Source organism: Carettochelys insculpta, chromosome 14, assembly GCF_033958435.1.
Source record: "Carettochelys insculpta isolate YL-2023 chromosome 14, ASM3395843v1, whole genome shotgun sequence".
In the NCBI taxonomy this organism is placed as follows: Eukaryota; Metazoa; Chordata; order Testudines; family Carettochelyidae; genus Carettochelys; species Carettochelys insculpta.
Window position 1 is genome coordinate 40,432,062 of NC_134150.1, and position 17,101 is coordinate 40,449,162.

The 17,101-nt window shown below is 45.1% G+C and overlaps 1 protein-coding gene across 1 annotated transcript in view; it reads right to left on the reverse strand.

The window, feature by feature from the left end:
• Positions 1-14,598, reverse strand: part of SLC7A5 (solute carrier family 7 member 5) — a 63,156-nt gene extending 48,558 nt beyond the window's left edge. Inside the window, exon 1 of the mRNA XM_075008298.1 lies at positions 13,858-14,598. Coding sequence (XP_074864399.1) covers positions 13,858-14,428 — 571 coding nt within the window. The 5' untranslated portion in view covers positions 14,429-14,598. The remainder of the gene's footprint in view (positions 1-13,857) is intronic.
• Between the last annotated feature and the right edge of the window lie 2,503 nt (positions 14,599-17,101).

Consider the following 17,101-nt stretch of genomic DNA (forward strand, 5'->3'; position numbering starts at 1 on the left):
TCACCAGATAAGGAGGTCTGCCTGCAGCAAAGCTAAATCTTGCCCAGAGAGGTATGAGGTTGGATGGGACGAATGAATCCCTGGAGCCAGCTAACGAGGGCAAGAGGAAAAGGGAAAAGCCTGCTCCCTGGTAAAATGCTGAGTGCTGCTTGTGTTGCTGTCCAGACACTAGCACTTTAAATTCACAGGGGAAACCCAGCCAATTTGGAATTGCGGGCATGGAAGGGAAAGCTAGAGTGAGGCAAAACTGCTAGACAGAGATGTAAACACACTGGGAAACCTGCTCTCCAAATCAAACCCAGGTCCCGCCAACACAGGCACAAGAAAAGTCCTCAGTTGGAGTAATTTCTTGGCGAGCATTCTGTTGCTCAGTGGAGAGTTTAGTTGGAGGTCAAGAAAGTGTCGTCATTTAACAAATCTACTCTTTCACCCAGTCAGTTCTGCATGCGCTACAGCCAGGGAGTCGCGGGTGCTTGTGGTAAGAAATCCCAGATTAGCAAAATGGAAACGAACGGTGATTCTATCTACAGGCAACTGTGAAGTGGCCTTCATGCAGTTGGATTTTTCTTGCCCCCTCCATTAACTGTAAATAAGAAGAATCTGTCCTGTTTTTTATCCCCTCCCTGTATGGCACAGACCTGGCTTCTATGTAAGCAGAGTCTCAACAGGCATGAGTTTAAACACAACTAAATCCCTGGAGATTCAAACAGGTGTTAACTAATGGAAATTATTGACCAATACCAAGAGTACACTGGAAACAGCCACATTCAGAAACTTCAGTTCAGAGATAATCCACAAGTATTGGAAATGGATCCTTGCTTGTTCTTCAGCATTTTTCTTCCTTGCTAAATATACTGATGTTTAAAGCATGGTCTAGACAGTACTTGATCCTGCCACGAGGGCAGGGGACTGGACTTGTGCTGAAATTCTTTGGCTTTTTCCAGTAATTTATCTCAGTATAAAAATCTGCCCTTTGGCTGACTGGCAGAGCAGAAATCCAGCTTGCTGCAGGTGGTATAGATTCCTTATGGCGGGCTTTACATACTCGAGAAGAGCCACCACAAACAGTTTACTTGGAATGGGAAGCAATGTGATGCCGTGGTGATTGGAACGCTCCAGAGCATCACCCTTACCTTTCCAGAATGGAAGAATAATCCCACAACAACAGTCACTGGTGGTTTCTCATGAATCCATACTTTGTGGGTAGTATGAATCAGCCTTCCAAGGCAGAATCCTCACCAGCAGCTAAATATCACAATCGCCAGAGGCACAGGCATCCTTGATTTTACAAGCTGCACTTCAAGCCTCCTCAACCCAAAACAGCTTCTACATTACACTGAAGGGTGATTACCTGACTCTTCAAATACTCCTGGAGCTGCAAATCTGTAGCAGTTAAGAAGCCTTCAGTGTTCATTACGTCTGCTCAGATATTAGAAAGAGGTCCCACCTTCATATTTAAATACACACCACACAACAGCACTGACAAGAGATGGGTCCTAAAACCGAGAACAGAGTAACTTCAACAGCTGGTTTCCCACCCACATGCTGCAAGTGCTCACTCGTTATTCAAGAAGGTATTAAACAAAGGCACATGCCCTGCGTAACTGGAAAGGTCTGCTGGTCATTTGTCAGCATCTCACTAATTTCATAATTCAGTGAAAATAAGAAACGAAAATATCCCCAGCATCTCCTGAGCTGGAAAAAACAGCACAGCAAGTACTCGTACTGCAGCAGTCTGGTGTGGGTGCCGCCGAACAGAAAAAAGTGCGATTGAAAGTCTGCAGGATTGAAGGTTTGATCTTGGAGGCACTTACAAATGTCTTTATTGACATAATATCTAGGAACAGAACAAAGGGAAACATGATCAAAGAAGCATAATACTAGACTGAGCCTTGTAAAAGGATCAGAGCAGCTGTTGCCAATGAGGGATTTACCCTGTTGACTCACTGTTCAGAGCAGGAGTCAGCAACCCACTGGCACAGATACCAAGGGGGGCACGCAAGCTAATTTTCACCAGCACGCAAGGCAGGAGCTCAGTCACACATCCTCCACCCCCATGCAAACAGAAGCTTGCTCGAAGCCAAGCGGTCTGTGATTTAACAAAACAACAGCTAATGCTGCCAACTGCTACCTAAACAGTAAAGCTCTGCATCTTCATTTATTTACTAATGAAGCTGTTGTTAAGTCAGACTATTAGTGACTTTAAAAAGTATCACTGACACTTGCACTGTACATAGGAGGTCAAAAGGTCAAATTTCAGCACTCCACCTTGGAAAGGTTGCTGACGCCTGGCTTAGAATAAGGTGGGCAAGATATGGCCCACAGGCCAGACCTGGCCCACCTAACACTTGGATCCAGCCCAGGGGGTTACATCTGGCCTGCATAGCGTTTATACCCTGCTGCCAGGGTACCACTGGAAGCTGGGAGCTGCAGGCTTGTTAAATAGCCACAGGAACACCAGGCAACAACCAGGGAGCACAATAGCTGTGGGCACTGGGAACCATTTAAATAACACCGATTTAGGGCTCCAGGATTACGGCTTTCAGACTCTGCCACTACTGCGCTGCCGGGCCACTACCTGGGGTTCCTGTGGCTATTTAAAAAGCTGGCAGATCCCAGCCCCCTCCGCAAACCCTGGCAGTGGGATATAAATAGTATGTGGCCAGATCTTGCCAGCCCCTGCAATAAGACCAAGGACAAGGTAGGTCCACTGCTCAGTGAGGAGGGCGAAACAATATGAGGAAACTTGGAAATGGCAGAGGTGCTTAATGACTTCTTTGTTTCGGTCTTCACCAAGAAGTCTGATGCAGAAATGCCTAACATGGTGAATGCTAGTGGGAAGCAGGTAGGTTTAGAGGATAAAATTAAAAAAAGTACAAGTTAAAAATTACTTGGAAAAATTAGATGTCTGCAAATCACCAGGGCCTGATGAAATGCATCCTAGAATTCTCAAGAAGCTGATAGTGGAGATATCAGAACCTTTAGCTATCATCTCTGAAAAGCCCTGGAAGTCAGGAGATTCCTGAAGGCTGAAAAAGGACAAACATAGTGCACATCCATAAAAGGGAAAAAAGAACAACCCAGGAAACCACAGACCAGTCATTTTAACTTCTGTCCCAGGAAAGATAATGGAGTAATTAAGGAATTCATCTGCAAACATTTGGAAGAAAATAAGATAATAGGTAACAGCCAGCATGGATTAGTGAAGAACAAATCATGCCAGACCAATCTGATAGCTTTCTTTGAGAGGATAACAAGTCTTGTGGATAGGGAGAAGAAGAGGATGTGGTACACATAGACTTTAGTAAGGCATTTGATACGGTCTCGCATGACATTCTTATCAATAAACTAGGCAAATACATCTTAGATGGGGCTACCGGAAGGTGGCTGCATAACTATCTGGATAACTGTTCTCAGAGAGTAGTTATTAATGGTTCACAGTCATGCTGGAAGGGCATAACAAGTGAGGTTCCACAGGGGTCTGTTTTGGGACTGGTTCTATTCAATATCTTCATCAACGATTTACCTATGATCATAGAAAATATGCTAATTAAGTTTGCAGATGATACCAAGCTGGTACGGGTTACAACTGCTTTAGAGGATAGGGTCAGAATTCAAAATGATCTGAACAAACCAGAGAAATGGTCTGAGGTAAACAGGATGAAGTTTAATAAGGACAAATGCAAAGTACTCCACTTAGGAACAATCAGTTTCACACATACAGAATGGGAAGCGACTGTCTGGGAAGGAGTACCGCAGAAAGGGATTTAGTTAATTATGAGTCAAGAGTGTGATGCTGTTGCAAAAAAAGCAAGCATGATTCTGGGATGCGTTAACAACAGTGTTGAGATCAAGACATGGGAAGTCCTTCTTCTGCTCTACTCAGCACCCACTAGGCCTCAATTGGAGTACTGTGTCCAGTTCTGGGCACCACATTTCAAGAAAGATGTGGAGAAATTGGAGAAGATCCAGAGAAGGGCAACAAGATGATTAAAGGTCTAGAAAACATGAGCCATGAGGGAAGATTGACAGAACTGCGCTTGTTCAGTTTAGAAAAGAGAAGACTTAGACGGGACATGATAGTGATTTTCGAGTTATCTGAAAGAGGAGGGAAAAAATTGTTCTCCTTGGCCTCTGAGGATAAGACAAGAGGCAATGGGCTTAAACTGCAGCAAGGGAGGTTTAGGTTGGACATTAGAAAAACTTCCTAACTGTCAGCATGGTTAAGCACTGGAATAAATTACCCACAGAGATTGTGGGATCTCCATCACTTGTGGTATTTAAGAGCACGTCAGATAGACATCTATCAGGGATGGTCTAGACAGTGCTAGGTCCTGCCAGGAGGGCAGGGGACTGGATTTGAGGTTCCTTCTGATTCTAGCGTTCAGTGATTCTATGATTCTGATGATTATGAGTCATTCATTAATAAGAAAGGGGTGGACACTGACAGGTTTTCAAAATTCATGGAGTGTTCCCCTCACCAGCAAAAATTATTGCCCACCTCTCTTTTAGAGAATCATGTTTGTTTTTTCCAATGGGTGGCAACAGGTGAGTAAAAGGTGGCCATCCTTAAAGCTGACCCATACAGGGTGAAAAAAAAATCCTCCATTCATTTAACTTGAAAAACAAGCACTGATTTCAGTTAAACTTTAAAAAACAATTTTTTTCACCTTGCAAGTGGTAGATAATACAATTTAGCATTGTAAATAGAGTTTTGTCTCTGCTGTAGGAGGATTAGCTTCCTGATCCTCAACATACATCAAGGGCATCCGTAAAACATATGAGGGGCCAAAAATTACGTTTCATCTGGCACACAATTTTCACTTATTCCACAGTACAGGTTGAACCTCTCTAATCAGGAACAGTCCCATTCAGCAACATCTGTAATCCAGTCTGATTTTAGTTAGCTGGATGACCACTTATCATGGGTATGGCCAAGCGTCCCATGGTCCCATAAAAACAACAAGAAGTCCTGGGAGACCTTACAGATTAACAGATATTCTGGAGCCTAAGATTTTGTACGCAAAGACCCAGTTCATCAGACAGAGTGGGTCTTTGCCCACAAAAGCTTAGCTCCAAAATATCTGTTAGTCTATAAGGTGCCACAGGACTTCTCACTGTTCTTGCAGATACAGAGTAACATGGTGACCCCTCTCAAAATGGTCCCATAAAATTTATTTACAGCCACCAGTCCTAGCTTTCAGTGCTCTGCGCTGTTATTTAGCTGTAATTCACTCCTAAATGTCTTCTCAGAGCCCAGGAAGCAGTGAAAGTGTTGGTAATATGCTAAACAACATTTATCCCCTGTGGCCCAGTAAATTTTCTTGTCCACCACTGCTCAGGTCTCAAGAATGCCAGAGAGAGGGGTTCAACCTGTATTTTCATTATTGCCGTAAAGAATTCAAGACAGTGGCTTGGATGCAAAGAAAAAAGTATCACTCCTATGCCTGTGATCTGTATCAATGTGTCCATTAAGGGCAGGAATTTTGGCTGGGTTTTGAAATTCAACGAGGTGAAGTCAGGATGAAAGAAAGAGGTTTGAGAGAACACCAACAATAATTAAACAAAATTAGAAGCCTCAGGATTTCATAAAGTTTTCTCTATACGGAACGCTTTCCCCTGTTTTAACCCCGCCCCGCCTTCGAAGCATCAGTTTTATTTCCATGGATACAAAACCACCGTTACCTCCAACAGGAGGCTACTTCTCGCGCAGTCTCCAACTTCAGCAGAAATCCTTGGGAAGGCAGACGCACTCTAGCAACGAGTAGCAAATTCAGCGTCACAGACTTTATGAAAAATTGTAAACAGCTTTTAGGCTGAATCACACTGCTTAGTTTGTGTCAAGGCTGTTCCCCTCTCAAGTACTCCAAATGCAGGAGGTGGGGGAGGCCCACCAGAGATCTTAAAAATTTCTTGCCTCTACAGGCTTCTTTCGGCTTAAAAGCTTCCCAAAGTCACTAATTCCCTGGCCTTGGGAGGTAGTTGCCACCACCTAAGTGAGAAAACCCCTTTTTAGAACCCAGGAAGACATGCATGGGGCATCTTGGTTTAGACAGTACTTGGTCCTGCCATTGGGGCAGGGGGCTGGACTCGATGGCCTCTCGAGGTCCCTTCCAGTCCTAGTGTTCTGTGATTCTATGATCTTGCTGTGGGATAACCCTAACCCTCCCTTAGGTGGGAGCTTGAAAACAAAGAGAAAAACAAACTGCAATCTCTGATATCCGACCTTTCAGTCTTAGGCATCCACATGCAAAGAACCTCCTCTGAGACACAGAAATCAAATCATCACCTTAAAAAAGGTGCTTTTATTAACACAACAAAGAAGACATACTTGTTAAGTATACTTAGTTGCCAAGTGCTAGAGAGCAACTAAAAAGGTAGATTAAAGCACAGAGCATTACTTCCCTGGGATTCAGTTTAAAAGTTACAGTGTACAGGGGGAATAGTAACAGAGAGATAGGAGTGTTAGTCTATATTCTATCAAAACAAAAAGGCAGTCCAGAAGCACTTTAAAGACTAACAAAATAATTTATTAAGTGGTAAGCTTTCACGGGACAGACCCACTTCTTCAGACCACAGCCATACCAGAGCATGGTCTGAAGAAGTGGATATGTCCCACGAAAGCTCACCATCAAACAAATGATTTTGTTAGTAACAGAGAGAAAGCTGTGCTAGTCTATATATTATCAAAACAAAAATCAGTAATGTAGCACTTTAAAGACTAACCAAATAATTTATTAGGTGAGCTTTAGTGGAACAGACCCACTTCTTCAGACCAGAGCCATACCAGAACAGACTCAATATTGAAGGCATAGAGAACCAAAAATAGTAATCAAAGTTGACAAACCAGAAAAAAAATTATCAAGGTGAGCAAATCAAAGAGTAGAGGAGAGGGGGTGGGGACAAGAATTAGATTAAGCCAAGTATGCAAAAGAGCCCCTATAATGACCCTGAAAATTCACATCCCAGTTCAAACCACATGCTAATGTGTCGAATTTGAATATAAAAGAGAGTTCAGCAGCCTCTCTTTATTTTGTTAGTCTTTGAAGTACTATTGGACTGCCTTTTTGTTTTGATAGTGTACAGGGGGATATGTCGGCCAGCCTAAGGAGTCCCACACCAACCCCAAAATAAAAAAAATAACCTGATCACCTCTGACTAACATTTCCTTTCTATTCATATTTCAAAATTGCTCTCAAGGCCTGTGTTTTAGTGAAAACTCCAAAACTGACATCATTATATTCTTCTGTCTCTTGGGCTATTCCACTTAGTTCTACATTATCTGCAACAGAAGACCTCTCTGCACTTAAAGACATTGGCTATGTCTACACATGAACCCTACATCTAAGTAGCCTATTTCGATGTGGCGACATCAAAATAGGCTATTTCGATGAATAACGTCTACACGTCCTCCAGGGCTGGCAACGTCGATGTTCAACATCAACGTTGTGCAGCACCACATCGAAATAGGCCCTGCGAGGGAACGTCTACACGCCAAAGTAGCACACATCGAAATAAGGGTGCCAGGCACAGCTGCAGACAGGGTCACAGGGCAGACTCAACAGCAAGTTGCTCCCTTAAAGGGCCCCTCCCAGACACACTTTCACTAAACAGTGCAAGATACACAGAGCCGACAACTAGTTGCAGACCCTGTGCATGCAGCATGGATCCCCAGCTGCAGCAGCAGCAGCCAGAAGCCCTGGCCTACGGGCTGCTGCACACGGTGACCATAGAGCCCCGCAACGGCTGGAGAGAGAGCGTCTCTCAACCCCCCCAGCTGATGGCCGCCATGGAGGACCCCGCTATTTCGATGTTGCGGGACGTGGATCGTCTACACGTTCCCTACTTCGATGTTCAACGTCGAAGTAGGGCGCTATTCCCATCCCCTCATGGGGTTAGCGACTTCGACATCTCGCCGCCTAACGTCGATTTCAACTTCGAAATGGCGCCCAACACATGTAGCCGTGACGGGCGCTATTTCGAAGTTGGCGCCGCTACTTCGAAATAGCGTGCACGTGTAGACACGGCTATTAAGTGCAAACATTATTTTGTGGAAATTGTCTGTGTACTTCTGCATTGTGTGCTAGATGTGTTAATGTTGCACTCCTGTGATTTTTTGAAAATATATTTTAAAGGATATTAAAAAAAACCCAAAAGATGTGTGATAAGTGACAGCTGATTGGAATAAACAGGAATTTTCAGTATATAGAATCTGATAAACTAACATTTCAAGACAGTTGTCAAAATAAAAAAAGTGTACAAAATATAACCTTTATAATGCCCTGTAAGGACAGAATTAAACATACATATATGATGCTCCTGCAATTATAGTAACAAAGGAATCTGAGGTGAATTTGATTTATCTGAAATCAGATTTGTTATTTGTGAGAATTCAAATAACTGATGTGTTTTTAGGAGAAAGCTTTGTGAATTTTAGCCCCTTTTTGTCCAGAAGTTTATAGCAGACGTGCTTTGGCTGCTTGTTGATATTACTAGTATTCCTGTTTTAGGAGATACAGTTATCCAATCAGGGAAAAGAAACAACAGATGGTTAAGTGATCAATCACATATGATAAATTGTTAACAGGATCAATAGCTCCACAACCCTGATGCTGAAATTTTTTCTTCCAATTTAACTGGTAAATTCTTCAAATAAGCAGCACTAAGTTGGTTTGCAAATAAGTTATGAACAGAAGAATGACCAAAACTTGGGATGAATAATTTAACCAGTTTTACAATGATGGAATTTGACTCTACAGAACTGTTATTTACTTTTATTTATATATTGTCATAAACATGAAGGATAATCCATGGAATTCACGATTTCTTACTGCGTGTGAGGTTGTAGAAAACCTCTGTTTAGAGTGAAGTTATATGTAAATGTAAAGTGACTATTTTGCACAGTTTTTTTACTGTCTTGATAGTGACATATCCAACCCCAAATTTAAATTTTTCTTGAATCATCTCTCCCTTCAAGAATATTTTTGCTCACCTCCGAATTCAACACCACTAACAATCCAAGTGGGGAGATTCTGGAGGTTCAGACCCAGTACATCAACGTTCCCTGGACAGAAGAGTGAAAGCCCCATTTCACTGTCTGTTGAAAGGTGAACTTTATGAAATATGATGAGCAGTTCTGTGGCAACTTAAGAGGCTAACCAATTTATTAGGTCATGAGCCTTCACGGGTAAAACCCATTTTGTCAAACCATGAATTTATCAGATGATGAATTAAAGTTCAAGATGTAATAAATCTGTCCATCTCTAAAGTGCCATAGGACTGCTCATTCTCTTTAAAGTTACACACTACCCCTCTAAGATATTTTTTTTTTTTTTTTTTTTTTTTTTTACGAAAAATGAGTTTAAAGTTTCTGGAGCCTGTGAAGGTTTTAACTCTACAGCAAGGCACTAGCTCTTCAGAACAAGCACCTGGATTCCTATTTTACTTCCCAAGACAGCCTCCTCTTTGAGGTATTTGTTAACATCTCCAACATATATTTTCAAGGAGCAAATTCCTCATATCCTAAACTTTTGAAAAATCTCAACGCAACCTGAAACTGTGAGTACAAACATTTAACAAACTGGCTTATTAGCAAATCACACAGTAGCTCTCAGTTGTTAATTCCTTAAACCAAAATTATTAAAGACACCTTCTGCTATATGAATGGGTTTTGGAACCTTGACAGCTACCAAACACTTCCAGAAATCGAAGGTGCAAAAGCCAGGAGGAGAGAAAAGTTCCATACTCGATGTGTTGGATGACAAAATAATCTTTCAAAGGAAAGAACACATATGCAAGGATTTAACCCAAAGTGTTAACAGAGCAGTACCCTATGGGGAAAATAAAGCTTAAAAAGGCAACGCATAGAAATGACGCAGACCAACAGAATTAGCAAATTCTTTCTTGTGGCATTTCGTGCCAGGCATATGCAGAAGACTGAACTCTGCTCCAGAGAAACAATCAGAGAAACAAACCAGGATAGAACAGTTTGTCTCAACCAGGGGTACGCAGAGGTCTCCCAGGGAGTCCATGAGGTGATATTTCCACCTATACTGCCCAAGAGGCACATACTTCACCTGGGTATTTGTCTATTTCTACAACAGACTACAAAGAAACATGAACGAAATTAGTACAAGCTAAAATTTCACGATGACTTGACTTGTTTGTATTGCTCTAGATACTAGACAGTGAAATGTAAGTGAAATAGTTACTTTCCAGTTAGGGATGTAGAATCTCGCTTAGTTACTTAACCAGTTAAACATCAAGTTTAATATGTTAATTGATTGGGGCAGCAGCTGCAAATGAGGATGGCTCTGGCTAGGCTTAAGCATCCCTGCCCATAGTGCTCTTGGGCCCGCCATGGACAAGAGCTGCTCTGGCTGAACTGGAATGGTCCCACGCAGCCATGGCAGACCCCACAGGGCTGGAGCAGCCCCCTAAGCATGGCGGGCAGGGGCTGCCCCAGTCCCCACCATAACCAGAAAGTCTCATCTGTTTCGGGTGAGGCTTACCAGTTAACTCGTTAAGCTTTAACATCCCTAATTCCAACTGATTTTATAATTATGTGGTAAACATTAAAAAGCCAGCAATTTTTCAGCAGTAATGTGCTGATACTCTTGAAGTTAGGGTATGCACGACATATCAGACTCCTGAAAGGGGTGCAGCAATCTGGAAAGCTTGAGACCAGTGTTCCCTATAAGCTGAGCACTTGGGCAGCCACCCAAGACAAATTCACTTGCCTCCCTGCTGATAAGCAGAGTGACCACAGCAGGTGTTTCTTCTGGTAGTGAACATCCTCACACGCCTCAGTGCATATATATTTTATTCTACAAGTGGATGGAAAAACATCAGAGGGAAAGTTGATTGAGAACCTCTAGGCTAGAGGACTGGGAGTCAGGTGAGCCTGCTCTGTAAGCGGACACAGGTTGTAGCCTTGGGCAAGTCACTTCACGCCCCCCCCACTTGCTGCCTCTGTTTCCTAAGATGTAAAATGGGGATAGTCACCTTAGCTCATGGGGTGCTGGAAGGTCTAATTAATGTACAGGGCTTTGAAGATGAGAAATCAAGCAGCATGGGATTATGGCGTCAGCTTTTAGATTTTAAACAGCAAACAACCTCACACTTAAAAATATCAAACCAAACCAGTGTTTACTCAATAAACACCAGTAAAAGGCTGATTATGGCTAGTAGCACCTAAGGGCTAGTCTACACAGAGCTATAATGTGGCCTATGGGGCTGTGATTTCTAAAGGATCTGCTAGAGATATTATTCTGGGGAACAAGAAGAAGTCCTATAGCACCTTATAGGCTAACAGATATTTTGGAGCATAAGCTTTTGTGAGCAAAGACTCACTTTGTTTGTTATACCGCAGGTCAGTCAAGAAGACTGCAGCTCTCCCTTCTCACCTTGGCATCCATGAATCGAAAGCAGTGGTGGGTAACTTGCAGCTGGTGGGCCATAGGTGGCCCATTGGGGGTTCTATATGTGGCCTGCGAGACATTTTATTTACCATTGCCCACACACAGGGTTGCCAGATTCCGATGGTTTCCGTCTGCACGTTTTTTTTTTCTTACTGGTTTTGCTAAAGTGACATGCAAAGACAAATGAAGCAAGGCGCCTGCTGACGGCACATGCTGACTGTGAGAGCCATGAGCTCCCTCTGCATCCAGTCAAAAGTGCGGCTACAGTTCAGTTGGCACAGCCCTCAAATTCATGGTCTTGGTTATAAGAATCTTGCAGCCCACTGAAATGAAGGATGGCCACTTGCACAACCCCCTCACTAGCTTAGGTTTCTCATTGCCGGTCTAAAGCATGCCAACATGTTGCGCGTTAATTGGCCACGCAAACTTCACTAGTGTGCGCTCAAGGTTCCCTAGCACACTTTACAAAGAAATAACTCATTACAGCACATACAAAGAAAAAACCCTCGAAAAAAAATTTAGTTTTGGGGACACCTACATAAAAGCTTCCTAAAAATAAACTAACAAAAGAAAAATTATAATCCCCCTTCCAAATAAAAACCCGTACACATTCAGCACTCAACTGTCCGATGCGGTCTCCACTGCCAGGATTCACCACATGAAATCAAGACATCTGTATTATATCTTGCTCTAAAAATGGGCATTTTGTGGCAAGCAAATAATTTGAACACTCCATATCCACAGGCCCTCAGTTGCATCACATGCACCAATAAAACATATTACAAAAGATGCTTGATACAGCCATGAAGAAATCAAATTGCTTGTTGCATAACTGAGGCATCTCATTGTCTGTGAAGTGATACTTCTATCCACATTGCCCAGAACAACATCTTCATTCTCGTAACTTCTAGTTTATTACAAAATTACACAGAGGGGCTTGTGGCCATGGTTTCCACTAATCCTGACACTCTTAGCAATTTAGCCACCAGTTGAGAAATTTCAGATCTTATACAGAATGTGAAAAACTGATCTGCACAATCCACCTGGCATGCCATTTCCAGTGTAACTAGTTTTGCAGAGTGTTTGTTAAGCAATAAGGCAGCTTGTGCATGAATGAATTCAGAGACTGTCCCCTCCCATAATGCCCAAATGCTGCACTTTTCAATGGCCAGCAATCCTCAAATGGTGCAGGAGTCTAGTATAATTGTGGTCCTTTGAGACACTCCAAACAACTAGCATCCTCTCCACAACCTTAAAAAATGCATATGGGTAACCCAGTTGTAAAGTCAGTCACTCCCCTTTCTTTGTAAAGTGCATGGAGAGCTAGGGATGAAAAGCAATGTGTAAGAGTTAGGTACTAGTACTAGACCACAAAAAACCCACATGGAAAAAAAAGCTACACCAAAATAAACCTCAATATTTCTCTCTCAGATAAGGATCTAACAGCATACTACCAGACCAAACTTGGATTAACTGGCACCAGAAGGAAAATGGTCAAAGATTTAGGCATATGGAAGTTGGGGTAAATGTCCATTTAATGGAGCAAAGGGAACTGTTTCTAGATTTTGGCAAAACCACAAGCTTCCAGATAGCAGTGGGGGCGCGGGGCAAGGGGCAGAGGAGAAAATGTCTGCATTCAGTGGTAGACAAATTTCTGGCTGCTGATGTGGATGGCTGTAACCTTAGATTTAGCAGGGTTGTGTGGGACACTACCCTTACCCCCGACGTGCCTGACATACCAAAAGAAAAAGCATCCTGTGACAATTCAGGTGTAGCTGAAGGTAGTCTACTGGGTGCCACGGGGCAGTTTATGCTTTCAGAAATGATGCTGCAAATAGCTTATACTTGCCAACTTCTGCAGCAAAACCACTTTCAGCACTGCTTCAGCTGCCCCCAAATGACACCTCTCCTCGAGCATGTATCACTCCCTCACCTAGGGCATCACAGTCCTTGCCATAATGAATGTATTTTATCCTCCCAACACTGCTAGATTATAGCAACTTTCCCCTGCAAGACAAAGCCAGGATATGCACTGCACCTGTTACATGCTGTGCTCCAATGCCATTTCTGGAAATTATGCCAGGAAGAGATATGCCATGGGCCTGCCGGGTTAAAATTACAACCCCAACGGGCTCCTTTTCTCTGTTACACGTGGTGACCAAACCTTTCTGCTCAAACCACATTCAGGGAGGGGGTCGGTCTCCTTAAGTGAATCAGAACACACAGAGCAGTGGCCGCGGGGGGGCAAAGGACAAGCCAGGGCAAGTGGGAACTGGGAGTGAGTGCCACCTCCAGGGGAAAACGCGAAGTCACAGAAGACCCAGTGAAGCCTGAGGAAGCCACATGGGCGACTAACAAGAGCGGGGCCAGACAGAGGAGCCAGCGGGCAGCAGAACAGGAGGGAAGGCTGTCCAGGGGGCGCGCTGGGGATACTCACGGACGCAGAGGCAGGCCACCAGCTTGGCCCCTTGCTCGGGCACCGGGCAGGTGGGGAAGAGGGGCTTGAGAAGGTAGGTGGCGAAGACCAGGGCCACGATGTACTGCGAGGAGGGCCGGATGATGAGCAGCTCGATCCAGAGCTTGAGGAAGGCGGGCAGGGAGCCGTACACCTCCAGCATGTAGGCGTAGTCGCCGCCGGACTTGCTGATGGTGGTGCCCAGCTCGGCGTAGCACAGGGCGCCCACGATGGAGAAGAGCCCGCACACGGCCCACACCACCAGCGAGAGCCCCGGCGAGCCGGCCTCCTTCAGCACGCCGGTGGGGGTGACGAAGATGCCCGAGCCGATGATGGTGCCGATGATGATGGCCACTCCGTTGAGCAGGGTGATGGAGCGCTTCAGCGCCACGCTCTCGTCGCCTCCGCCCGCCGGCAGCGGCCCGGCGCAGCCGTTCTCCTGCGCCCGGCCGCCGGGCCCCGCCGGCTCCAGCATCTTCTCCATAGCCTGCCGCTCCTCCTCCTGCGCCGAGGCGGCCGAGCTGCGCTTCTTCACCCCGCCGCCGGCCGACATGGCTGGGCCGGGCCGGGAGGATGCTGGAGCCCGGCTCGGGGAGGCGATGTGCGCTGCGACGCGCCGCTCTGGCCGGGGATCCGCAGCCGCCACGCGGTCGGCGCCCTTTTCTGTCGCTCTTATAAGCCGGGAGGAAACGCCGCGCCCGGCCCGCCAGGGGGCGGGGAGAAGGGGGCGGGCCGGCGCCTGGGGACTGGGCGGCCACCTGCTTTCAGGGACACGTGCGTTTCCCTGCCGCGGGGTGCCGGGGGCGCGGCGAGTGGTCGTGCGGGTGCGGCCCTGGCCCTGCGGCGGTGCGGTGCCCAGCCGGCCCCGTCCCGCAGCATCACGGCACGGCTGCCGGAGCAGATAACAGAGGCGCAGCGTGAACAGGGCCCGCCCTGCAGCAAAGTCCGTGGCCCCTTTTGCCCCGCGGCAGACGAGCGGGTTCAGTAATCCCAGTGCAACGTTTTTATGGTGCTGATGGCCACCGCCCAAGAAGCAATGTACTGCGCAGTTCAGCTCTCTCTCCCTCGCGCTCTCTCTCACACGCACACACAGAGAGAGCTTAAGGCCTCTTTGGGTTTTACAAGCCCACGTTTAAGACAGGAAGAAGTCCATCAAGAAAAGCCTTAGGAATAAATGGAAAGGAAAATCCACCCTACCAGAACCGATGCCAGGTTCTCTCACCATCTGGTTCTAGAGGTATCCGTGCCTCAAGTGGATCTTACCCACGAAAACTCATTACCAAATAAATATCCGAGGACTAGCACTGTTAGTCCGTATCCACAAAAACAAGTCCTGGGGCACCTTATGGACGGGTAGAATTATTGGAGCATAAGCTTTCGTGGGCAAAGACCCATTTCATGCGTGCATCTGACAAAGTGGGTCTTTGCCCACGAAAGCTTATGCTTCAAAAATCCTGGATTCTATCTGTCTGCTCCCTTCACCTGAGGAAGTGGGTCTTACCCAGGAAAGCTCATGACCTAATAAATTTGTTAGTCTTTATAGGTGCTGCAGAACTGCTCATCCTTTTTCATAAAGCTTGCCTTTCAATAGGCAGTGAAATGGGGCTTTCACTCTTCTGGCCAGGGGATGTTTGTCAGATGCATGCACAAAGTGGGTCTTTGTCCATGAAAGCTTATGCTCCAAAAATTTTACTAGTCTCTATGGTGCCGCAGGACTTCTTATTTTTATCTAATAAAATTGTTAGCCTTTGATGTCTTACAGGACTGCTTGTTTTGTTTTGTGAAGCTACAGACAAACACAGCTAACCCACTGTGACTATGTGCCGGTTCTTGTCCTTTCTATAGAACATACTTATAAAATGATAGGCCTTGCCCCATTCTTGCATCTTGGCCAGCTGTAAAGTCCATGACTACGACATCCATTCCCTTTCCCCTATTAGTTTAAGCTAGTGCCTCTGACCTGTTTCCCAAGAATCAATCCTGCTGCTACTTAAGCATATGTAAACATTACTCACTAGGCCCACTCTGGACATACAGGTTGAGCCTTTCTAGTGTGGCACTCTTGGGACCTGACCAATACCAATACAGACTTTGCCAAACCACGGGAGGGCAATATTATCTGGCACATTACCAACACTTCCGCTGCTTACTGGGCTCTTAGAAGACATTTAGGGGCAAATTACAGCTAAACAGCACAGAACATTGAGAGCTAGGACTGGTGACCATAAACAAACTTAATGGGACCGTGGGAAACATTAACACACCCATGATAAGTCCAGCCAACTAAAATCATGCTGGATTACGGCTGTTGCCAGATGAGAATTCCCAGCTAGAGAGGTTCAACTTATACTATTTTACTTGTCTCCATCACCATACCGTGTGAGCAACTCACCACCTTTAGCAGATTTGTCTTTACTACATCTCTGAAAGAGGGACAGAGCTCTAGGGTGCCCACAGGCTCGATGGACAGATGTGATTTTGGTGGAGCTTGCCCCTAGCACTTTAAAAATAGCTGTTTGAAGTTGTGGCTTAGGTTGGTGCTCCAGCTGTGAAACTGAAGGAGAACCCAAAATCCATCCTCAATATCAAAGAGCTGTCTACAAAGCATGCTTGCCAGAGGCCACAAAAGACGTCTTTGGTAGAGCATGGAATTGAATTTTTGTCTCAACTACCCTAACCACTGGAAAGTCCTTCTGCCCATGAGTGTCATTACAGATCTGTTATGTATTAGCGTTAGTGTCAAGGAGCATGCCTATAAGTTTAGCTACAGTTAGAAGTCTGTATCTTCCTGGAGAGGTTATTTAACCTTCATTCTTAAATAAAGTTTCCAACTTCAAACATCAGACTCTCCTAACACCTTCCCAGGCGAGTAACTCTGTTATAGAGACAACTCACATGTATCACTTTACGTACCTGCACAAACGCTCTCATCCTCCAATTGTGGTATGATTTCCCCAGTCATTTTCTTAGAGCATGTGTTTCCACTGGGAACAAGAAGTAAAAGCTGTGTGTACACAAGCCTCTTCCTTTTGAAAGTTTGAAAGATGCTAATGAGGTGTACCATGAATATGCAGTGCCTCATTAGCATAATGACATCCATGGCCACTCAAACGTGCGGCATTCAAATCACATTCTGCCTGTATGTGTTAGGAAGAAGGGGCTTTTGAAGACTGGGGGGTCCTTTTGAAAGGCCCCCGTCTCCACAGGTGGCGCATGATTCAAAAGT